At 33.9% G+C, this 26,069-nt stretch overlaps 1 protein-coding gene across 1 annotated transcript; it reads left to right on the forward strand.

Moving 5' to 3' along the window:
- The first annotated feature begins 2,370 nt into the window (after positions 1–2,370).
- Positions 2,371–9,256, forward strand: LOC123530169 (glutathione S-transferase-like). The gene is made up of 5 exons (XM_045310909.2): positions 2,371–2,612; positions 4,423–4,518; positions 7,834–7,949; positions 8,356–8,463; positions 8,939–9,256. The coding sequence occupies exons 1-5, from the start codon at positions 2,480–2,482 to the stop codon at positions 9,095–9,097; spliced, it is 612 nt and encodes a 203-aa protein (XP_045166844.2). The 5' UTR covers positions 2,371–2,479; the 3' UTR covers positions 9,098–9,256.
- The last annotated feature ends 16,813 nt before the right edge of the window (positions 9,257–26,069 follow it).

The raw sequence follows: 26,069 nt of genomic DNA on the forward strand, positions 1-26,069 counted from the left end.
AGCTTCATTTATCCCATATCCTAGTAGAAAAAAAACGGACGTCATGCGGCAATTTGACGTCATAATTCGGTCCGCGCACCAACCACTGTTTAACGCAAAATATATATTTTTGTCAATTTACAGATGTCTAAAAATGGTAGCTGTATGTGGGCTGCAGCCATTGGCAGTTTTTCAGCATTTTTACAAAATAAAGAAGGCCTGGGCCCGTAGTCATAAAGCTCCTAAGGAAAAAACTTAGGAAAATTCTTAACTTTGTAAAATTTCCTGAACAACATAGCACGAAAGAAAAGTGTAGACTTTATAAGATTTATTGATAATGTTCATTACTATGCCAGACTGTATTTGACAATATTGATAGACATTCCAACTATCTCAACGATTGTCCACAAAATGCTTTGGAACTTTTCCCTTAGTTAGTCCCTTAGGGAAAATTTTCCCTTAGGAGCTTTATGAATACCAGCCCAGTATTCTGGTATTTAGTCTGCTTATGGCTGTAAATACTGGGGCTACGGCATTTCTTTTTTGTTGTCTGTATCACCATAAACTCGAGGTGTATTTTCTTTTTGAATTTATGAAAAAAATCATGCTTCGTCCAGTATTAGTCCTGTATCCGAAAAATCAGGTAAAACCTACATAAAAAATTAATTAGTCCTTTTCCCACCCAAAACTTATGCGACGACAAAAACTATTTTAGACAGGTAGCTTACTGTACTGCGGCAAAGTCATGAAACACCGGTACATGTATTTCAGACAGCACATGAAAATCAAATCGTCTAGTATTCTATAACTATGACGGTATATCATGGTACGTATAAACGGCTGATATATCTCATTGTTCCGTGGATTTACAAATTTGGCATGTTTAGGTTGATATTTTTCGTTTTTCCACTCACTGTCAATTTGTTCAGCTTGATAAAAATCAAAAAGAATCCCTCGCTTGTTCATAATAGTTGTGGGGGGACGCTGGTTGGTCCACAAAAGTCCGAGTAGGTTAACCTTTAGCCTGCTGGCGGCAAGTGATTCTGCCTTTGCGGCCAGTGCAGATCTAAATGGTCTGTACTTCTCGTTATTCAGTCAGTAAATTTTCAGTGAACTCCAATTAGAATAATGAATGGTCTTGCCCAAATTGAATGATGGACCAGTCCATTTTAGAAATTCAGCAGGGTAAAGGTTAACCGCTGTGGTATACAGAGCTCGAAATTCTTCTTCGTTTAACTGGCAAAATAGAATTTTATATTAAAATTCTGAAATGTACCTTATTTTTATTTTTGGTTTTGTTCGAACATGTACGGGCAAAAAACAGAACATACGTGTCCCTATTTTCTGTATACTAATAAAATTTGTTAAAGTATGACCAATCGTGTCAAAATATCATGACACGGCTTTTCAATATTTTTACAATGGTACGACTTGAAATACTCGAGTTTTTTTTTATACAAATATACAGTAGTGGATTACACATCATGATATTAATACCGTATCTGCATTTGCACGAGGGAACACATTTTATACGATTAACTAATAGAGCTGTTCATTAAAGTTTTTTTTTATAAGATCAAAATTTCTTTTCCGAGCAACCACCTAATACAATTATACTCTTGGATAGCTGAGTGTGAAAAAATGATAAATATGACGTGCATTATTGCAATAAAGCCTTTCACTTTACCTTTTCCCTAAAGTTTTAATAGTTTTCCCCATCTTGCCCGCTTATCAATGAAAAATTAATTCAACATTCCAGTGTAAGCATTACCACACATATGTTACTGTTACATTTCAATATAAATTTATGGTAGGAAAATGGTGTAGGACAGTGCAAATGTGTTCTTACATGTCAGACAGGATTTTTCCATGATTTTTTCTGTTCTGGATAAACTCACGTGTTCAAATTTATGAATGAATGTGTAAATTCATAAGCTACTATAACAAGAAAGGACTTAAAAGAAAATCATTTGTTTTTATTTTCTTTTTTTCTTTTAAATGATTAAGACGGTATGCAAGAAAAGGAATCTATCACTAGTAGAAATTCCAGGTGAAACTATCAGACTCTAGCGGACCGAGCCTTCTTCACAGTTGCCTTGGAGCCATATATTTCCATACGCATCTTCAACCAGTCAGAGATTTTTCTAATGTTAAATATCGATTAATGAATGTCTAAAAAATTAAAACTTTTTTCAGAAGGAAATTCTTTAAGAAAAAAACTAAACATTTTTCAAGTTCTAATCTTTTGGCCGAAACGTTTTTGTGGTTGTGAAGTATAGACCATTATAATAAAATTACCCTTGAGTGTAGACTCACTTCAAGTCTCGGTCACGTACGTATTATGCGTAACATGAGCCGGGAGAAGTACAAATATTTAAAGAAGAAACTTTATATAAATACGCCATTATACCAGCATATTCAGTCCGTTCAAACCATCGGTCGTATACACATGTACTAAGTTATATCTCAAACTAACAAAAATTCTGATAAATAAAAAGACATGCCTAAATATAAGTTGACATATTTTAATGCTCGAGCAAGGGGTGAGTTGGCTAGGATGTTATTTGTAGCTGCTGATAAGCCATTCGAAGACAAGAGGGTCGAATTTCCCGACTGGCCTAAACTCAAAGAAGGTTTGTAATGTTTACCTATTTTTTGTTTATATTAAATTGTGACTGGGTCGCTGATTTTCTTTGCAGCACTATAATGTCTGTCTTTTAAAAGAGTAAAGAAATACAGGGAATGTATTAATCCTTCTTTTTAAAAAATTTAATTAAAACTGAATACTTCGCATTAAAATTACCTTCAAAAGAAAATATCTTTCTTGACAACATTCTAAAATTACTATGTTGTCGAGATTTATATTACAAAAAAAGTATTCTAAAATATGTTGAACAAAAAAGCTGACATTGTCCAAATTTAGATATCTTTTAAAACATGAAAATGACGCAAATGCTACAGTCAATTGCATTCTCTAGGAATAAATATACCTGTACAACATCGCTTACATAATCAGTTTCGAAGTTGTTCTTTTATTGTGACAGAGGAAAGCATCTTTTTAACATTTTCTCTAGCAATTATATCATTTTTATTTAGCGAATGCCATTCCTTCATTCCTTGATTTTGGGAGTAATCAAAATATGTTTAGATGGCACTATATTTACTAGCTTGAAAGAAAATCCTAAAATATGTTTAAATATAAAATATGCAGTCGCATGGTTAATGTATTCATTTTTATTACATACTGATTTTTTTTGTTGGATTTAACGTCGCACCGACACATGATAGGTCATATGGCGACTTTTCAGCTTTCTTTAATGGTGGAGGAAGACCCCAGGTGCCCCTCCGTGCATTATTTCATCACGAAATACTGGGTAGAACCACCGACCTTCCGGCCATCTGGATGGCTTCCTCACATGAAGAATTCAACGCCCCGAGTGAGGCTCGAACCCACATCGATGAGGGGCAAGTGATTTGAAGTCAGCGACCTTAACCACTCGGCCACGGAGGCCCCATATACTGATTTAATAACCCCGTTAAGTTTCAATGGAACCTTAAACGTCAATATTTAAGAAATAGTTTATAGCAAAAGAGTGCTTTAACACTATTTATCGACGATTGGCGGTTATACGTCGGGCGTATACGTAATAATTACACGAGGGCGCAGCCCGAGTGAAATTATTTGTACGACGTATTACCGCCCGAGTGCATAAATAGTGTTAAACAAGGTTTTGCTATAAATTATTTCAATTCTAATATGCCTTTAATCTAAAACAGTAGATATAGATAAAATATAGTAGCGCTCTTTCTTGGTCGCAACAATAACTTTGACGTCACCGCATGTTAACGTGATGTCATTCTAGCGTAAGCGTGTTTTTACAAAGACAAGCATATTAGAATTTTCCATATTGACGTTCATATTTCGTATTGCGTGTGTGGCGTCATTTGTGACGTCACTTTCATGTATGTCGTCACATTTAAAAGTTCTTTAACGACGATATTTTCAATTTCACCCAAGCTTAATAACAAATTTGTATCATTTATATAATAACTTTAGCTGTAGATGCGTACGTAAAGATTATTAGATTTGCATCAAGAAATATGCACTCGTTCTTTCGCGGAATAATATTGCTCTCTTAAAGTCGCGCAATATTTCCGCTTCAGAACTCATAGGTATTTCTCGATACAAATCTAAGTTGACTGGAAAAGTGCCTACATTGTTTATCTGATTCAAGAATCAGTTTTGCGCAGGAAATTATCCGTCCTCCATGCTTAAAAGGCACCATCTACAGTGTACTGTTGGACAACAAGTATAGTCTCATCGCGGAATCTATTGATTCAAGATTACTTGTACGGTGAATTGAACGACGATAAAAGATATTGTTAAAATGCCTGTAAAATTTGTAAACCCATTTCAAATGTATAAATAAATGTATTTAACAGGAACACCACAAGGTTCTTTGCCTGTGCTTGAAGTCGATGGAAAGATAGAGATGTGTCAAAGTTTTGCAATTGCACGTTATTTGGCTAGAGAATTCAGTAAGTAAAGTTGTTGGGTTTTGGGCTTTTTATCCTTTTTATATTTAGATTATATACACGTAGTCAAGTGTATGTGTACTGCATTCATGAATTCATTAGTGACCGTCAGAGGTATGTCATGACATGATGTAATTTGACCGCTGTGTCTTTACCCAATATGAATATCTAGGATTTTTTAACGGTGAAATAATTATATTGGTTATTGATTATTGCTATATGAAAAAAAGCATGCACATTTTCATTTTAAAAAACGCAACAATATTGACGTCACATGTACATGTTTGGCGCCATCCTGACGCCAAGAGAGATTGCCACTAAATTCCATACATAGTATCTTGATTTGATAATTAGTCTTCTGAAATATAATACATGTAAATTACTTTCTATGTAATCAATAGTCCTAGTTTTTAGGCCAGTCATCAATCATAGAGAAAGAACAGTTTCTATTGTTAAATGGTTGTCAAATACTTGAATATTGTATGACTTTGTGCTGGAGTTATACCTGAGCATTTTAATTTAGTTATTTAATCTCTAGCACTAGTCCGACATTGGATTGTGTTGGCTACAACATTGCGACGATGAAAAAAATTACAATTCTATACATTTAAGTACAATTATATGATATCTTGCTCGGCTATATCCCCTCGCAGCTCTATAAAACAACTATTACTTTGTTTTTCGATAAATCAAAACATGTTTAAATACACTTCTTGCATTCTTTCGTACATAATTTTATGTTAACTTACACTATGTCTCGTGTGGTACCTAACGAATACTATATATTTTATTTATTATAGTCTCATCAATGTACACATTCAACACATCATAATAAAAGCAAAAGCATAAAATACAGTACATTGCCTTTCAGTTATTGAATTACAAGAGACTATTGACAATTTATATACATAATAAAACTGTATTAAATTTTTATAAATTTATCTTTACCATGCAAATGATGTTAATCATGCAACTACATAGTTCGTTAAAACCTGCCTTAAATAAAACAGTAGCCTTTGTAACAGTGCGCTCGACTTTTCTCAGTGCCTAACCCTAAACTAAGAGCTTTGCCAGTATAAACTTTCTAAAACTCTATCAAAATTCAAACCATAGCTATGGGGATTGTCTCTCCAGGTGTAGACTTAGATATTAAACAACTGTTTTAAAGTTCAAGCCAAAACTTGACCAACAAGTCTAAGATAAAAAGGGGCATAACTCTGTCAAAACTAAAACCAGAGTTATTCTCCTGGTAAATATTTAATAATAAATAAAGTATTTAAAGTTTGAAGTCAATAGTAACAGAAATATTTGACTTTCAAGTCAATAACTTCAATGATAACAGAGACATTTGATCTAATCGGAAACTTTAACCACAAATTCTAAGTTACAAAGTGACACAAATCTATCGAAATTCAAATCAGAGCTATGGGGATTGGGAATACTACACTGCGGTAAAACGCTTTCATTCGTGCCGATAATGAACCTTTTTGCAACTACCATGATTTTTTCCGTACCAGTTTTCTGTTTAGTGTCTGTATACCTTAATTCTGACCCTTGCATTGCTTAATTCTGTTGAATCTGGATTGACCAGTAATGACACTTGACTTTCATTACTATGTACACTTCATAGAACCAATTAAATGCCAGTGCAATAACACATTCATGTATAAGAAATATAAATTTGTCAAACAAATGTATTAGAGAAGTACTGGGAAACCTGTTACAATTCTTAGATATCTATTGAATGGGTGTAAATATCAGTTTCTTTTATTTTATGGGTCTTTGGATGAGTCATTTGATTTGAAAACATGATTATGTCATATTATACTGTTATGTAACATACAAAAATGATCCATTGAAGGGCCTCTCTTTTTATATAAATCTATTGCTCTAATAAAAATACAGATATATAGGTTAACTCATGGACCTAAACATGTGAATATTGTTTTTACTTTTTTTTGATATGTTATACATTTGATCCATGAATTCTGTTTTTTACTTATGTTAAGTTCAGAAATATGATATTTTAACGATAGAAATAAATTGATTTGCCCTTAAAATGTGATTTTTAACAATTTCCCCTTTAAGGACCTCATATTATTTTTCCTGAGTCATGTATATTGAGTGTATATAAAATGTAATTGAATAAATTTTGTGTCAAGGGTTATAATTGGTTAAGGTAATGAATTAAATTTTTTGAAATTGTTGTAGATAAATTTAATTGAAATAAATAAAAGGTAGTTCCCCTTTGGGGCCTCATGTTTTGGTCTATTTAAGCCAACAAATCGTATATGTAGTAGATTTCTGATCCAGTTTACTTTATAACACTTTATAATACAACTTTCGTTCTTTCTTCATAAGAAACATCTTTTCACACGCAGTTTTAAAATTAAATTTACAGTAAAATCTGATGGCCTCCCTTTTTAGTATGTATCTTGAGAAATAAAAGTATTTTGTAGAAAACTCTGTATATTGTCAATGCCAAATGGTTGTTTGGCTATGCTAGTGATATGTTATCCATGTTTAGATCATATGAAACATTACTTTATAGATAAATTTCATTTTAAAGGAAAAAATATTATTATTTTCAAGACATTTACCTCCCTTTTTTAAACTGATTTAAAAGGAGGTTCCAGGGCAGATATAGCGTGTCTCCTCCTCTTGTAGGATTTGGGATACCTTAAAGTAATTTCATGCAAACTTTTGGTGCTTTCTTCACAAAGGGGAACAGCTTTGTCATTTTTTGTTCCATACCTTACTCGCTATTTAGGAAATGTAAAATGTAACTCTATTTCACAAATACTATCCTTCGTGGAAAAAAATTATGTTGTATATCAAAGAAGAGCCCTCGTGTATATGACAAAGGGTTGGTTCCGAAGACTGCCGATGTTAAAAGATTTAACCTATTACGTGCAAGGTGCTTCTAACTTCAAGACCGACTATATATTCTACATAAAAAAAAGTTATAATTCAGCCCCAAGGGCTTTTTCCCACCTTTCATTATAACACTTTCGAAAAAATGGTATTTGAGCAAGCACTTACGATCAAACATTTACGCTCAAATTGATGCATTGCCGATTTTAATCACATGACATGCGTCCGTCATCTACAGCCAGTTTGGCGATGACGATTTGTCACATAATTTCGCGATCATATATATTGGATAGTGGCTGTTATATATAATCTCTTCAGTACCACTGTGTGGTTCTCTTGATAAATTGATTAAAATGTGGTAAACAGATCATGGATATGTTTCATAAAAGAACTTATTACCGTTCAATAAAAAGGATCATTGCAAACAAGATTTTTACATTGTAGAATTATCCGGAAAAGACAACCATGAAAACGCCATTATTGATCAGATTATAGACACACTATTGGACATGTTCGATCCCTTTGTAAATATAGCCTTCAACCCGAACGAAGAAGAAAAAGTGAGTTGAAAGGAAATCTAACGTTTTCGTGAAGTTTGGATGTCTATTTTAAGACAAATTATTACATTTCAAAACATTTATTTCGATTTTAATTACAATTTCTGAAAAAGAAATTCTTAATCTTACTTTTTCACACTAATCACGACAACAGTACAGTACAAACACCATGGAAAGCCAAAAATGCACTTTTATTTGAAGTAAAAAGCTCATGTTTAAATAAGAAATTGGCTACTGATATTTGAAGCTTACATATGTCTGTAGCATAGATTTGACTTTCATGTAAAAGGATTGTGTAACCGGTTCTTGCAATAGTTAAAAGTAGTATACGATTAAATTTGAATGGGCGCATGTCCATCCGGAAATGAAATGTGATCATTTGCGATAACATAATACAATTATTTTGCAGGCAAAAAAGATGGAAGAGTTTTATAAATCGACTGCACCAACAAAATTAGGCCAGCTGGAAAATCTCGTTAAGAAAACGGGAAAAGGTGGATATGCTGTCGGTTCTGTGGTATGTATTATCTAATTTGAAAATAACTAAAGGTGGACAATAGAGAAAAGTAATGGGGAAACATGCATGTCCCCGAAACGGCACACCTGCATGTAATACAGGGAATAACAGTTTGGTTGTATAATAACCACTTATTGAATGGTTGTGACTTTTTACCGAAAAGCCACCAAATAATAAGTTTGTTACCGAACATTAGAAATAATTTTTTCTCGGGTTTTGACTTGGGCCCTTCAAACTTGTGCTGAACTATTGACTGCTATATAGCACAAACTATCGCCCGGGATTTTTATAAAAAGTCATGTAATCAGTATTGTGAACAACAAAGGGTTTGTGTAACCAGCAGCTGCTACGAATTACTATTTTGACAGTAACATGGTTTGCACCTCAAACGAAAATGTCATGCTGTCATAGAATACTTTTATCAAGACTATGATATCCAAATCAATGTAAAATATATTTTTTCTTTAATTTCTAGCTATCTCTGGGCGACCTTGCCTTATACGTTTACATCGAAAATTGTGGATTAGCCGACAAACTGGAGAAATTTAAACTTCTTGCTGCAAACAGAAAGAAGGTCGAAGAAATTCCAAGAGTTGCAAAATATTTGAAAAGCCGACCTGTGACCAGTTTTTGAAAGTGAAAAAATGAATTTTGAATGTATTATTTTTTTCTTCCTTTTTCAATGCCTAAATTAGCTAAAATACATTAGCTGTTAAATATATTTATTTAGCTTTATGTAGCTTATTTTAGGTGTGAAACCGCTAAAGAGACCAATAAAAGAAAGCAGACATAACGTTTTATAGTTTTATCAGTTTTGAGTCTACTTTCAACCAAATTTTGGTTGACAATGTACATGTATACACATGTATATCTCATAGATATAGTAGGCATGACTAAATCGTAAACAGAGATTTATGATTTACATATAAAATGTTAATATTGCTACTTATAAAGACAAAGCATATTTTAATTAAGGTTACAACACACGAAATAGCTGTTCTTCTTTATTCTATATAAAATCGACATATTTCCAATGACCGCAGCACATATCAGGACCCATTTTAAATGTCTGTAACTTACATTTTCTTGAATAATATTGTCAATGCTAAATAAAAATCAAAAGAAAAGTGGGGGGTCATGTTTGATGCAAGAAAAATATTTTCAGTCAAACACACAAACTGCAAAATCAGCTAAAAATGAAACCCCAAATTGTAGTGGTGGTGTATGATCTATGTTTCCATGTTATTTCATTATGAAACTGCTACCTACATGTCAAGCATAGATCTGTCATGTGACTTTAGCAAAAGAAGTTGCATAGAAAACAAGAGCTGTCCGTAAGACAGCCAAGCTCGACTATTCGAAATATTGTCACAGAAGCAGGAAATTATTACCCAAAATGTTAAATATCAAAAGAGTTTTAAGTTCGAAACGGGACATAATTTGACCAAAATGCATATCAGAGTTATGGGACTTGATGCTATCAACTAGTTTAATAACCCCGAAGAAACATGTTAAGTTTCAATTCCATATCTGCATTAGTTTTGGAGATAGTAACTTGCATGTAAAACTTTAACCAGAATTTTCTAAGTCCAAAAGGGGGCATAATTTGCTCAAAATACATGTTAAGAGTTATGGAACTTGACCCAGTGCTGTTGGTAACTGACCTAGAAAAAGAATAAATAAGTTTCAAAGCTGTATGCCTTTTGGTAATAGCTGTATGTACTTGCACGCAAAACTTTAACCAGGATTTTCTAAGTCCAAAAGGGGGCATAATTTGCCCAAAATACATGTCAGAGTTATGGGACTTGATTCTATCAACTAGTTTTATAACCCCGAAGACACATGTGAAGTTTCAATTTAATATCTGCATTAGTTTTGGAGATAGTAACTTGCATGTAAAACTTTAACCAGGATTTTCTAAGTCCAAAAGGGGGCATAATTTGCTCAAAATACATGTCAGAGTTATGGGACTTGGCCCAGTGAGGTAGGTAATTGATCTAGAAAAAGAAAAAATAAGTTTCAAATCAATATGCCTTTTAGTAATAGCTGTATGTACTTGCACGCAAAACTTTAACCAGAATTTTCTAAGTCCAAAAGGGGGCATTATTTGGCCAAAATACATGTCAGAGTTATGGGACTTGACCCAGTGAGGTAGGTAATTGATCTAGAAAAAGAAAAAATAAGTTTCAAATCAATATGCCTTTTAGTAATAGCTGTATGTACTTGCACGCAAAACTTCAACTAAAATTTTCTAAGTACAAAAGGGGGCATAATTTGGCCAAAATGAAGGTCAGAGTTATGGGACTTGGTGCTATCAACTAGTTTTATAACCCCGAAGACACATGTGAAGTTTCAATTCAATATCTGCATTAGTTTTGGAGATAGTAACTTGCATGTAAAACTTTAACCAGAATTTTCTAAGTCCAAAAGGGGGCATAATTTGCTCAAAATACATGTTAGACCTATGGAACTTGACCCAGTGAGGTTGGTAATTGACCTAGAAAAAGAATAAATAAGTTTCAAAGCTATATGCCTTTAAATGATAGCTGTATGTACTTGCATGCAAAAACTTAACCAAGGTGTGACGCCAACGCCGACGCCAGGGTGAGTAGAATAGCTAGACTATTCTTCGAATAGTCGAGCTAATGAGGAAAAATAGCTCTACAGAGCAAAAACAAAACTGAGGACTATTTGTATCCGCCATTATGTGACTACATCTGTTTTTCGCGTCATTTTCCTATTTAGTGTCTGTATGCCTTTAGATCTCACAAGTAATGAGACGCACATTTACACGTGTCATGTTAGTCTGGCTACCGACTAGATAATCTTTTTTTTTTTAGAAAAAATAATTCTTTTATATTTTTTGGCTTCATCAGTCTTGGCTCTGATTATCTAGTCTGGTAAACTCTGGTCAGAGCTTGTGACCGATATCTGATGATAAACCGTTAGCTGACCAATCACACAGTATGGCACACTGCAATAAATTTCTCCTGCGGATAGAGATCTTAATCAGCATTTAGTTAACAGGTGGTGAGCACATGAGCTGATGTTTAATTTTGTCTTTCATTTTAATCTGGCTAGTTTTAATTATACACCAAAAAATTAAAAAGGTTAGAATTGCCCTTTGTCTTCAATCATAATTATGTAAAAACAATAATTCCTAAATGAAATCATATTAATTATTATAATAGTCTTCTTATTGGTTATAAATTAAATAAATATGTATAAACTATTTATACTATTGATACCAGTAAGTCTTATCTAATAGCACAGTGCATAATAAGAAAAGAAGTCATATGCAGAATGAATATTTTAACAATGGATTCAGCTATAGAGAAGGGATTAGAAGTTTTACAACGTAATTAATGATGTTCGTTTTTCTTGATTTTTTAAGTTGAAAAAGTATGTGCAATATACTATAATTTATATGCATTTTATGATGTGTTTTTGAATATTGTATTAAATTTTTTTAGTTAGTAAACATCTTAACCTCCTAGATTTGGTTAGTTTTTAGGGGCAAAAACACAGTAAAAACATGTTTTTGACTGTTATATCCGTCTTGTAGTATATATAAAAAGGTTTTATGGATAAAAAGCGTTGAGTGCATGGTATAAAGGTTTATGGTACATTCAACTTCATTTGCACTGAACTCGGCCTGCTATACTCTTGACCTATGGTCCTTATAAAACCTCTATCTTCATACGGTATACAATTAATGGGATTTTTTTTTTTGAATAAGCATAAAACTGTAATTCATAGCATCTGCATACTTTCTTTAGTCAATTGCTAAGTAAGATATGTAGTACATCATGTTTCTCTAGAAAGCTTACCTAATTATATTTGAAATTCAGTTGGTTCGAACTACCTACAGCTCGAATAAATTTGAGGATTTCTTTGTTTTTTGAGTTAAAAAAGTGAATTTCGAGTGAGTTTCGAGTTAGAAAAGTGAGTTTCGAGTTTAAACTCACCCCTGTGGGTTGAAAACCTTTCTTGTGGTGCAGAACTCTCGGGTGAGGAAGCCATCTAGTTGGATGGTTGTGCTTGAAACAATGCATGGAGGGGTACCTGGGATCTTCCTTTAGAACCATATATGGAGGGTCACCTGGGGTCTTCCATTAGTACCATGGATGGTGGGGCACCTGGAGTCTTCCTTTAGTACCATGCATGGAAGGGCACCTGGGTTTCCTTTAATACCATGCCTGGAGAGGCACCTGGGGTCTTCCTCTGGTACCATGCATGGAGGGGAACCTGGGGTCTTCCTCTGGTATCGTGCATGGAGGGGCACCTGAGGTCTTTCTCTAGTACCATGCATGGAGGGGCACCTGATGTTTTCCTCTTGTACCATGCATGGAGGGGTATGGCCGTAAGAACGGGGGGGGGGGGGGGGGGGGGGGGGCCTCCCAATAATTTGACCAATTAAGTTAATTCTCTTAGCAATCTTTTGACAACGAGTCAATTTTAGCTGTGCCCTGCAGTTTCGTAGTTGTTTTTGATGTTTTAACAACCACAATATTTTTTTAAAAAACGTTGTTTAACATTTCATGGAACTGGGTTTGTTATAGGTCGGCTGACTTTCAAAATGTGTGCCGCCCTCCCGCCCCCACTCTAAAAATGCTTCCTACGTGCCTGACGGGCGCCTGGATTCTTCCTCTAGTACCAGAAAGGCTGGAAAATCATCAAATGACACATTTTCCTGTCAATGTTCTGTTAAACAAAAACACACACAATATGTAACTGTCCGGCAATGAAAGCCTTAATGCATGAATATTTGATCACCACCCGAAAGGAAATGCACCTATCTTCCAATCAAAATTAAACAATGACTTAATGTTAATGAACATTTAATGGAGACCAAATGCAAGTGGTATTAGAAAACTTATTTTTCCTTGAAAAGATCAAATACCCAAAAATTTTATGCAGCTTCTTTAAGCCACGTCCTTTAACAAGTGCATGTACTTATTGCACATCTGCCAAATGAGTAGTGTATATATTGTGAAATTCACCCAGATTTTCCCCTTTTCAATAAAAACATATGAAAATGTACTCAGAATGTGAAACCCCTTATCCAATGCATTGTTTTATAAGAAGACTTATAATATTTCCTACATGTTCACAAGCACATACAGTAATTGTGGTCTAAACTGAAGTAAAACTCTTAAAAAGAAACTTTGAAAAATTAAACAAATTCCTTGAAAAACAGTACAAACTATTATCTGATGAATTGTTCTTCCACCGCTATAAACCATTTATCTACCTGGTACTAACAACATACCGGTAATTATTGGATTTTAACCGATATTTGCGCTAAGTTCAGTGATTTGAATATTACTTCCTTTCCTTTAAAACAATGCAAAAAGGCACTTACATATCTTAAAGATGAGTTTCTCTAAATGAACTGAAAAAATAAGGCAATTAATTTGGATGGCAATATATGGGAACCACAAACTGGTTTGAAATGAAATGGAACGGCTTGAAATACATAGTTTGACGTGATATGCGTTCTAAACCCAGTTAGACTTCAGATTTTTCTGTTATTTCTCTTTTTTTATGTTCTGTTAGATTTGTGTATTTTTGGATATTTTGTATGTTGGTTAGAACACGACAGATACGCCATGTTCATTTATAATACGTTTTGGCAATGATTTATAAAAGATAATAGGTAAGGGTAGATTTCTTGGAAGCACAGCACCACAAAACACAGCCTCAAAGCCATGCATTTGCAAAGTAAGCCCACAACAATATATATAAAAAAATATTTTTTTAGGAACGAATATCATTTAGAGCTGGTTTGTGACGTATTTACACTTTTGACACAGCGGTATATACTGTCATATTTTACGCGGATGCCAAGCATGTTCAATGAACTTGTCCATCTTTCAATTAGAACAGTACCATTAACTGTTAAAAAGGATGTTTTCCAAAACATAATACAGAATTATTAGTACATAATAAGTCAATGAAAACCAAGAAAGAGAAATTCAAAGCAATTTTAAACTATTTACAGATCACGAATATGAATTGAAACAGATCAGTGATAGGCAGATATATTTTTCAGTTGTTTCATAAAACACATAAATCATTGTTTTGGTTGCCAACTGTTGTCAGTTTCTTTTAGTCTCTTGGGAGCAGTTTCACTTCTTCCCACATTATACATGATTTCTGTTTTGTAGGAAGGTGTTAGTTCTGTTCTTAAAAACTCCTATTGCCGGGTATTCTTATCCATTGTAGATTACAATTTCCTTATTTCAGCAATTAAGACATGAATTATTATATAGAAGCATTTTCATCTGTGCAACATCTTATTTTAAAAATCATTCAAATTTAAACACAGAATACAATCATAATATATAAAAAGTTAAACAACAGCATTAATCCACTATATATCAATTATTCATTAGGTATTCTTTCTAGTTCAATAATTGTTACCAAAGTGCTCCCTGTAATCTACAGGTCAATGGGTCGTTTATAAACATGTGTGAATGGCAATAAATATCTCAGAACCACCAGGTCATGTAACATGATCATTTTCAGCTGTAATAGCTTGACCTTAGATAAAGGTCGATCTCCAGGATTCAGGAGATGGTCAAACCAGATTTGCACAGACCGTATGTTTTGAGAATAAAAGGGGCATAATGCCTCAGGAGTTATCTCCTGTGAACAAAACATAAGGTCTGAACACAGACTAGTGTCATGTCTGCAAAGATTTAAATAAATGTTCACTATTTTGAATATGTTATTGTTTATTTCGAGCTGGCAATGTTTGACATTTCACACTTGACTGAGCAGGTAATGGATACAATGGTACTGTCAAAGGCATCCGATTACCAGTAGACTAGGACGCCATGCATATTTATTACGAGTAGCCTTTATGCCAATGCGTGTTTAAGCGTCAGTCTATTGTGAAATGCAAGTTATTAACAGTAGCCGGCAAGGGACAATGATTCGTAACCGTAGTAACTCATGTATTGAATATTTGATAATGTAGAGATTAATATAATTAATATGCATGATCTAAAAATGGATTCCCGCGAAAAAATCATGTAATGGAAAAGCCGCTGGTCACTGATGTTTGTTATCTTCAGCCATAAAGATTTTTTTCTCTGTGTTTCGTAAATGCTTATGTGTTTGCATGCAAGCTTATTTGTAGTCGCCATCGGTATCCCATATGGGCGACTACTCCAAGAACTGTTAGTATTGTTAGTGAGAGGATAGTGCAAGATACAGAAGGTGCTCCAGTTCCGGAAGCTTCCCTAGTTCTTTAGCGTGCCAGGTGTAAAGCACCCATATACGGGACTTTTATCCCAATTTCAGCAATTTTTTAGTTGGAGGAGCGGGAGTTCAAACTCACAAGCCATGGTTTCGAAGTCAGACAGTGTTCCCACTAGTCCACTTCATCCGCTCTATTCGTATGTGTAAAAGTTTTGACTCTATTTATATGCAGGTGCTTGCGGGTGTTAATCACATGATGAGAACATCCAGAGGGATAATTCTACACATAACTTAGACATATTTCCCTATTGCGGTATAAATATCTGCAACATGATGCTAAAGTCAGATTTTCTTAAAAGACAGAATAATGCATATGCGCTAGAAGAAAATCTTGTTAAGTTAAGAAAAATTATGGACAGTTTTTTTCCGCCAAAATCAGAAAATATACAACCATCCGTAAACAAGCCATTCAGTACAGTGCAGCTCTCACTGGTCCTTAAAGGTAATTAGATCTATTCAATGTTTCGGTCTTAAGCCGGTGTTAGGGAGCGTTAGGGTTCAAGTGCTGCACATTTCATTATTTCTGCCGTAAAATCTTGATCAGAGGGAGTTTGACCTCATTTTGCCTGTTTGCATTCTTTGCTTCGAATCGATATTCTTAGCAATTATAGATAAAGAGATCCGGTACATGGGTGAACTGCGTTTGAGTGGATTGAGTTTAATGACTCATTTTGTGTCTAGAGCCAAAAATTATCAAAATAATATGCTATTATGACTACTCCCTAGACAAGAGGTTCTACTTCATCTAGTCAATATTTTCAACTACACTGTTAATATGATTATTTATAGCTAGCTGTTTTCACGTTCAAATATGATCTTTATCTAGCCATGTCCAATAACCAATAACTAATAATTTTCATATCTTAATCTGATTTCGACAACGAACACTAAACGGTGCAAAGTATTATGTAACAACGAATCAAGCTATAAACAGTCACTAAAATGAAGCATTTTTGTCTGACATGTCAACACTATGGAACATCTTCCAAAGAGACAGCTTATACATAGATATGAGCACGGATGTGAACACATGCGTCATGAAGTTGTTTACAACACTAAAATGCAAAAAAAAATCTCGGCGAAAATGCTATTATTAAATCAATTACAGAATATGCCAATGAAATTAAAACAGGAAATGACTTACAAAATTACATATGAAAATGTCATTTCAACTAGGGAAAATAGAGAATTTTATCGTTATTATCTGACTAGTCCGGTAGAGTTGCTAAACTATCTATTTACTACTCTGATACCTATAACTCTTTGTATTTGTGACCAGTTTACTATAAATGAATTAGTTATCTTTTGGTCAGGTCGTATACAAACACTCGTCTGCATTCCTTTCTCGCTCATCATTCAAATTTGTATATTTTGTGAAAATTTAACGTCAGTGTCAAAATATCGTAACATGACCATACAATTGCATATTTAGAATGATCTATGTAACTGGCATTAGGTACGTGATACTTCATCAAAAGATGAAACATAGATGAAACAAGACAATTTGGTTTTGTTCCTTTATATATTATATTCCAGTGAAACGTGAAACAAACAGATTGAACCTTTATCATAAAATCATTTTACCATTTTTGTAATAATATTTTTGTATATATCTTATGTAAAATAGATCGAGGTAAGATCACTTTCAAATGTATCTTTTTGACATTTTTTCTTCTTCACTATTTATTGTTTGTCAACTGAATCAAATTACTGGGTTTTCACTATACTTTGACAGTGCATTCAATTTATAGAGAATTTGGAAGCATACAGCGCAACAAATCAAAATCAGTTGACGGCTCGGTTTGATTGAGTCTGTTCATGACAGGTAAATTATATATGCAACACACCCCACAGACTGAAGCGGAACATTATTATAAAGAGTCGCCCATATGGGATACCGGTGGCGACTACAAATGATCAGAAATAGCACTAAATCTGAGCCAAAGTACGGGGCGATACTTAAAGGTCGCAACATGGCATGAGCCAACGTGTTGATTCTCCCTTTTCAAAAGAATCAAAAACAGTCATAACTGTTTAGATTCTGAAAATAAAATAATGTCTGTAACACTGAGAAAGTAAGACGGTCCCGAGTTTGACCCCTCGCCTACGTGGCTAATACCAAAAATATATTAAATAGAGCCAACGTCCTAAACCTGAACCCTGACATGTACCTGTCGTCCCCAATGTATGATTCATGCAGAAAAAAAAGTTAGATCACTTGCGGAGCAAATGAAATCCTGGACTAATGAATACGTTACATATAGCAGATATTTGTTGCTGAGGTAGTGTAAAATGACGTTAATAAAAAAAACTAGTATTTTAAACAAACTAATTTTTCATTTTTAAACATATTATACCATGTTTTTAAGAAAAAACAACACTTTGCGGAGGAACGTTTTTAAGGTTTTGAAGTATACTTCGTAAAAAGTATCTACGATGCAGGCGCATCAAGTGTGACGTGTTCGTATTACTATTAACTGCATAAAATCATCCGACTATTAACGAATGTATTCTATTAAATTTACTAATCCATCTTTCAAAGTTCATAATATTTCCTTTCTGTACACATCAGAGCTGTGCTGTACTGTAGTAATATTTATTTCGATTTTTAAGTTTAGATTTTTTTTTAAAAAATGCCCGGTTATAAGTTGACATATTTCAATGCACGAGCAAGGGGAGAGTTGGCGAGGATGATATTTGTTGCTGCAGATGAGCCATTCGAAGACAAGAAGGTCGACTTTGCTGGCTGGCCAGCCCTAAAAGGAGTTGAGTCACTTCTTTTTTTTTTTTTTCGTTTGTTTTTTTGTTTTTGTTCTTTCTTCTTTTTACAATTTGAAGGAATGCCCTTCACAGTATTAAATTTGTTAAAACTGCAATGTGTATGAAAAGAAAATAATAAAGATGATTTTTTATGAAGTATGATAGAAAATAAAGCTGTTGAATTTTAATTTTTGTATGATTTTTAGTGCGGTGGTAACGCGGTGCATGGCTTTTCAATAAATTTTACAGAATATACGAAAGTTTTTGTAAATAAACGATACATATAGGTCGTCAGTTAGCACCTCTGATTTAACAGCTTACAAGTGTATTTTCATAATTCTTTAACCTAAATTTCGATGGAAAAAAAACAACATTATTCTATATGCAAAATTTGTAGAAAGGTTGATAATATTCTGCTCTATGTCTATTTTATAGGGTGGCTTTCAAACATAAGGTTAGAAATAAACGATTGACCCAGACTTTTTAATTGTTAAAAGTCATTTCAAATGCATTCTTGCGATAGACATATTCATTTAAGTGGAATCTGAATATCATTTTAAGGTAGTTCATCGTGTAGTGCTACCTGTTGTAGTCCTACAATGAAAAACATGGATGCGTTTACTTCTAAAGGTACTAGTGATTACTAATAGAAACACTGGACCTGCTGAGAAACAGAAGTATTTAAGATTGGAAAAAGGACTCTTGAATTTGCCATACATTTCTTCTAGTGAAATGATATGTTATATTACTTTAACATTGCTTAATTATGCTTATATTCATCGTATGGATATACATACATCTAACACTGAACATCTTAAACCATGAATGCAACCACATTTGGTAATATTTGACTTGAATCTGTTCGCAGCGATATGTATACCTGCCACCGTAACGGCGTGCTGTCAACTACGGTGTTCCGTTTGAACCATCGATATTTTTAAGTCGAAATCACGAAATTACGATGGTGAAAGTCGAAACTACTATGACGAAAGTCTAATCTACGAGGGTGAAAGTCAAAACTACAGTGATGAAAGTCGAAAGGCGATAGTATGATGGTGAAATCACGAAACCACGATGGTGAAAATGCGAAATGATATCGCGTTTCCATCATCGTGGTTTCGTGATTTCGACTTTCACCATCGTAGTTTCGAGTTTTTACCATCGTAATTCAACTTTCGCCATCGTGTTTGCGACTGTCACCATCGTGGTTTCGTGATTTCGACTTTCACCATCGTAGTTTCTAGTTTTTACCATCTTAATTCAACTTTCACCATCGTATTTGCGACTGTCATCATCGTAGTTTCGAGATTTCGACTTCTGGGATATGAGGTTCAGAAATACAAATATCGATGGTCCAAACGGAACACCGTGGTCAACACAGATGTCAAAAAAAAGCTGTGCAAACGGTCTATTTAGGTCTATTCTATTAATTAACATACAAATATAATGGACTTATTTACATTTTGCGAGCTGCCCGTCATCTGAAACAGTTTGATTTTAGATTGTGAATACTATACAATCCACTGAATTTTCAGACCTACCCTGTACAATAGGTAAATCACTTATCAAAATGGCACCAGGTTAGGCACTGCTCTTTGTGACACTTAAAAAGGTATAATCACGTTTGAAGTCATTCGGTCTCAGTTTGGTTAAAGTGGGAGTCGCATCTTCCTAAAGTGCGCGAGAGAATACAACTGCGAATCCAGTGAAACAAGAACTCTTTGGCCGAAAAACATATTTATATCTATATAGTGTTAAAATGTCGTTGAATGAAATGAACAAATATCAAACGAAAAAAAACACGACGTGTATTTTACAGAAATGCCACAAGGTTCAATGCCCGTGCTCGAGGTGGATGGGAAAAAGATTTGTCAAAGTATTGCAATTGCACGTTATTTGGCTGGAGAGTTCAGTAAGTTATTATATAGGTTAATGTTTTATGCATGAATGTTGACACATGCGTACAAGTGGAACTTTATCCATTATTCATCCTTAAAGCGTCTGTTTCGCAGACTATACACTGTTTTGTGACGAAGATTAAACTTAGGTAGATCTAAAGGGTGTTTCAGATAGATTATTTGTTATTATATAGACTGAATTGAGGGAAGATACGCCTCACATAGATTACTTGTTATTACATAAATTGAACTTAGGTAAAATATGTTTCACAAAAATCAGTAAAAAGTTTCGTTTTAACTTTCATAAATAAAATAATGAGCTAACCATAAAAATATTATAATTCTGTTTCGGTGTCTGATTTATGGAACCTTTCTGTCCAAGAAGAGTCTCGAGCTCAAACGTATGAACTTTGGAGAAATATCTCGAGGACAATACGTTCATCATAAGCCGGACTTTTTTCTCTTTCTTTTGGTTGATTGAACAGAAATGATAAAAATAGTGTTTTTCTTTATAAAAGAAAACCTTTCTGAAGTTCCATTTAAACCCTAATCACCTTCTCCCAAGTTCTTTCAAGTCGTTTCACCTGACTGTATTTCATCAGACTTATTAATATCCTTTGGCGGATGTTTAACAAGTGTGTTGAAGTGGGTTTGCTTGGCTGCGCCTAGGGGACCACCAGAGTTATTTAAACGACTTCTTTCCACGTACCGCTTGACGCTAAAGTTGGTCTGCGGCAACCATGGGTAGAATTTCCTCAAGTTATTTCAAATAGTCTACTTGGCAGTATTTAGAAGCCACGGTGCTAAAATATAAACTATTTTCTCATGATCGCTAAATGTAGATACATGTATTTATCAAACTTTGTGCTACGCTTCCTTGTGCGGACCTTTCTCAAGTGTGTCTAAACTGTTCCGCTTATGCTTTTTATGTCCACCACAGCTAGAAATAGAAAGCACTTCTTCTCTTGCTTCAGCAGTAAGAAGTTCACTAAACTTTGCCTGTACCATCATAATATACAGCCCTTCCCAAGATTGTTATAAATGGTCGAACTCCACTGCCCACAAGGGTTGTGAGAGCTTAATATTCAAAACAAAATGTTTGCACCGAACTTGATTTGTAACATCTTTGCATAAACTTCTTTCAGATTTGAATAAATGGTTCCACTCTATTTTACATAGGCTCGTGACAGCTTAACTACAAAACATTTTAAACAGCTTGTTCTTCTGAACCACCCGATCGAAGTTTCAGACTTGGTTTGGCGTAGATTGGCATTTGCCTCTCTCAAGAGCATTCGAACTATTCTGTAGTATCAAAGAGTGAGGCCAGATGCCCGCCTCAAGGCCACTACATCTTTCTTGATTGTTTCTATTTATCGTTAAAATATAATAGGGTTATTATAATAGTAGCTCGATCTGGGATGCTGTATTCGGCTCGAGTGGACTTTACCCAGATCTAGCTACTGTTGTAATGACCCTTTTATTATATGCTTCCACTTTTTTGTTAGAAATTTTGTGTGTGCTTAGTATTTATAGGACGGTGTCAGGTCATGCACATTCAATGGAAGTAGTCCGGCAACATACAATACAAAATAAGGTTCAATACGGACTTTTTTCTGCTTGTTCATTTTTACTTCTGAAATACAAGCTGTATTTTTGACAGAATTTATATAGGTACATAATAAAATATCTTCCCTTTAAGAGAATAATATATTATCGATTTAACTGCACTTGATTAATTTTGATCTTGGTTTATTACAGGCTGACAAATGAAAGAATTTAATGAGAAGACAGTACCAAAAAATTTAGGATTTCTCGAAAACCTCGTTAAAGAAAAAGGACAGTGCGGATACGCTGTTGGTTCTGAGGTAATATGCAGAATACATTTATTGAGTTGTAATGCATACCATATTGAACAGTAACCTTTACAGACATATCGATTATTTGGCGATTTAAGAAGGTGAAGGCCACCGGAAGGCAAATCTAGTATTACTAGCCTCAATAGTTTTCACATTATCATGTACCGTCATGGGAGAATGTCTCTGGAATTTAAATACAACACTGTATATGTACATCAAACATCCCGTTTATAATATAACTTAATATCAATGACTGAGTTAAACATGTTAAATTTTGGGCAGAAATAAGAAGATAAAAGACTGCAGACTGGAATTAGTATACTGTTTATACATTTATATATGTTTGATAAACAGTTGTTAAAATATTTTGAAATATCTACATCCACAGATCCGCTATATATTTTGTATGGAAAGAAAAAAACACAATTATTTTCGTATAAACAATATTGGCGTGATGATATCAGGGATGTCCCTTTCCGCGAGTTTGCACGTGCAATCTGACGTCATTTAAGAAAAAACATGGACAAAATGGCGTCATTCGACGCCAGACTATAAAAAAACAACTACAAATTATAACTAAAACTATTTTTTTTCAAATTGAATCGACACAACTATATATGATTTTTCACTGAATTTAACGATATTTTAAATAAAAACCAGGAACTATTTTTATTCAAATTATTGGAAGGCGAATTACAATTGACCGTGGTCGTGCGTTTTTGGTTTATCCATTTGGATGTTTGAAAGATCGATATCGATTTTCTGGTATTCTTTGAAAACAAACCACTTATTTGGTAGCAAGCTACTGTTTAAAATGCAAATATAAGAATTGAATGCCATTTTTGTGCGTTTATACCCGTATAAGCGCACAAAAATAGTACATAATTATTTCCTTATTTATTTTGTTTTCAAATAATTTTCAAGATATTGAACATGCCCTTTTCGGTAAACGTAGTAAATCATTCATTTTGGCCGTGACTCTACAACTATGTTTTTTTTTTCGGTTTCTTGTCATCTCATGTGTAATCTAAGGAAGCCCAGAGGACATCCTTGTTCATTTTTCATTTCGAACCCACGACATAGCATCTCAATTGTTCTGTCTCTTTTAAACGATGGCGTCTCGTTGTAAGATGCTATGTCATGGGAACGGAATAAAAATAACTCGGATGTCTCCTATGTGCTTCCGTAGAAATCCACAACAGATTATACCTTATCACATGTTTGACGTCATGGGATTACATAGATTGGGTATTACACAAAGTGTAATAATATATAAAGCTTTGACGTTGACGCCGTTTTAGGTTAGAGACGACCAATTGTTTTCCCATAGACTTACATTGTAACATTATGGCGTGTACGGCCTTCCATACATCGAAACATGTTTATATCATTGACATGGCGGGAGAAATTCGTTTGATAAAACGTTTTTTCAATACACATAAAATGTAGCAAATTTTGTCAAAGTGTATAATAAAATACTGTAAATGCAGTGAAAAAATATTGAACGAAAATACAAAATATGTGTTTAAGGACTGGTTTTCGCAGTGTCCAGTTGATCCATGACAATGCTGCAGCTCACAAAAGTGCCATCGCTCAAAAGTTTCAGAGAAATGAAAAAGTGTCTCACAATCATCCCGCTTATTCACAGGGTCTAAGTCCTAATGACTCCTCTTTCCAAGGCTGCAAAAGATGCTGGTTGGGTGCAAATATTTATCGGATAGTGGTATTTTCTAGTTACTCGAGACCATACCAAGGGGAAACTACTCTGCAGCTTTTACCTCTAGGATTTCTCAACTGTGAAAGTGCATGGAAGTCAAGGGCGAATACTTTGAAGGGATGAAGCGGGATATAATAAAAATATATACAATGTAATAATACAAAAGGTCTATACTATTTGCTATTAGCCCGTTCACGTTTTGGTCAGTATTCCAGGGTTGCAGAAACAGCACAAATAAAAAAAAAAGATATTGAAATGTTACTAGACACTAGAGAAAGCTTACAGTTAGATGTCCAATATCTTAGTGACACTACTGACAGGAAAAGGGCATCTATTTAAACGATGGAAAATTACACAGATTTTCTTCAACATGAAGGAAAGAAATGTAAGTTACATATTTTTTGGTTTAAAAGAGGGTGATAATAAATTCTAAAAAGTTTTATGTGTTACAGCTCTCGGAAGATTGCTAATTTTATATAGAACTACTGTATACCCGGTGTTACACTTAATTCACACACACTGTATTGATTAGTAATCGCGTAGAATAACTTAGTAGACGTTTACGCACTCATACGTTATTACGCGGGACGTGTCAACATTGACACTAAAAGCACGGTTACGCTTTGACGTTATGACAACATAATCATTTGGCGCCAAACATGCGCCAGGAGTAGTGCTTTCTTATTCCATCTACTTGTTTACTTTAAAGACATATTAGAATCGAAATAATTACAGAAAACCAACTTTTGGTATATCTCAATATGATACGAATAGGTTATAAGCCGCGTATATGATGTTTAATTATTCCGCAAACGTATACTAGTAATCTAATTGTATTTTTTTTCGATATGTTAAAACATGGTTCTGCAATCTATCATCATTTTATATATTTGCCTGTTAAAGGGCGTTTATGACAAAGTTTGTATTAAAGCAACGATAAAATAAACATTTCGAACATAGATCCAACTACATGGAATGAAATTTCTTATCCTTAAATAAATATCTAACAGACTACGACAAGTGGATAATGTCATAAAATGTTGTTGAAATGAGATTGGTGGCCTTTAAAAGAGAAAAAAAAACAAAGCCTTGTTAATTTACATAAACCTTTGACATGACGATAGAATGGGATTATTAATGTAAATCCTCTTAGATGTTTTTATACATTTCAGCTCAACCTTTTTTTACAACAGCTTATCAAACGAACCTTATATAAACTTTTCATGCACACCCATAATGTCTTTACATTTCTATTCATTTGATAAAAAAAACTAGATGTCATTAATGCATGTGCCTACTATTCTTTTTAATTCTTCTTCTTTTTTTTTCAAGCCAGCAATGTTATTTTCCTAAGAGAACATCTCATTTGTAACAACGATTTAATACCTATAGCTACCGGCTCCTAAATAACTTATAGACTACTTAAGAGGTCTATAAAAATTACCAGACCTGCTCTTGAATAGGATCATTTTTACACACAAAAAAAAAATATCTTTAGATTTATTCTACAAGTTTAACATTTAAATTAATTTTCATGACATGTCCCCGGATTTATTTGACTGATTCGGTAAAATTTTCGTGAGGTATCTACCAATGTTTCGTGAAACAGGACCAATCATTTAACAGATGTAATAAAGACAAATGATACAACCGTACCACAAGTTTCCTCCATGTTCATTATTAATCCAAATATGAAAATCGTAATGTTTTTTGTACTGTTTACATGCAACATAAATTTAAAAATTGTACTTTAGAAAATATCCAGTTTTTCTATTCCGGATATACCTTATAACGCTTCCGAGTTTGTTTGAAGAAAGATGAACCTACAGCTGAAAAATGTTTTAAGGACAGCAAGATTTTAAGTAGTGGAGATGGATGGAAGATCCCTGAAGTCAGTTTCCTGGATTCTACACTAGTATTACCTTTACCTCTATAATAATTTGCATTTTTGCAGTTTGAATTGCTATTAGGATTAACCTCTACTTAATGCTGGATAAAATATAACAAACAGTTTTCCGACAAATATAATTAAACAAAACGTAAGTAAAAGATCACTTTTTAAGTAGCATATTTGTGTGTTTCAGTCTTTCAGTGAGTGAACACCAA

Source organism: Mercenaria mercenaria, chromosome 13 (genome assembly GCF_021730395.1).
Source record: "Mercenaria mercenaria strain notata chromosome 13, MADL_Memer_1, whole genome shotgun sequence".
In the NCBI taxonomy this organism is placed as follows: domain Eukaryota; kingdom Metazoa; phylum Mollusca; class Bivalvia; order Venerida; family Veneridae; genus Mercenaria; species Mercenaria mercenaria.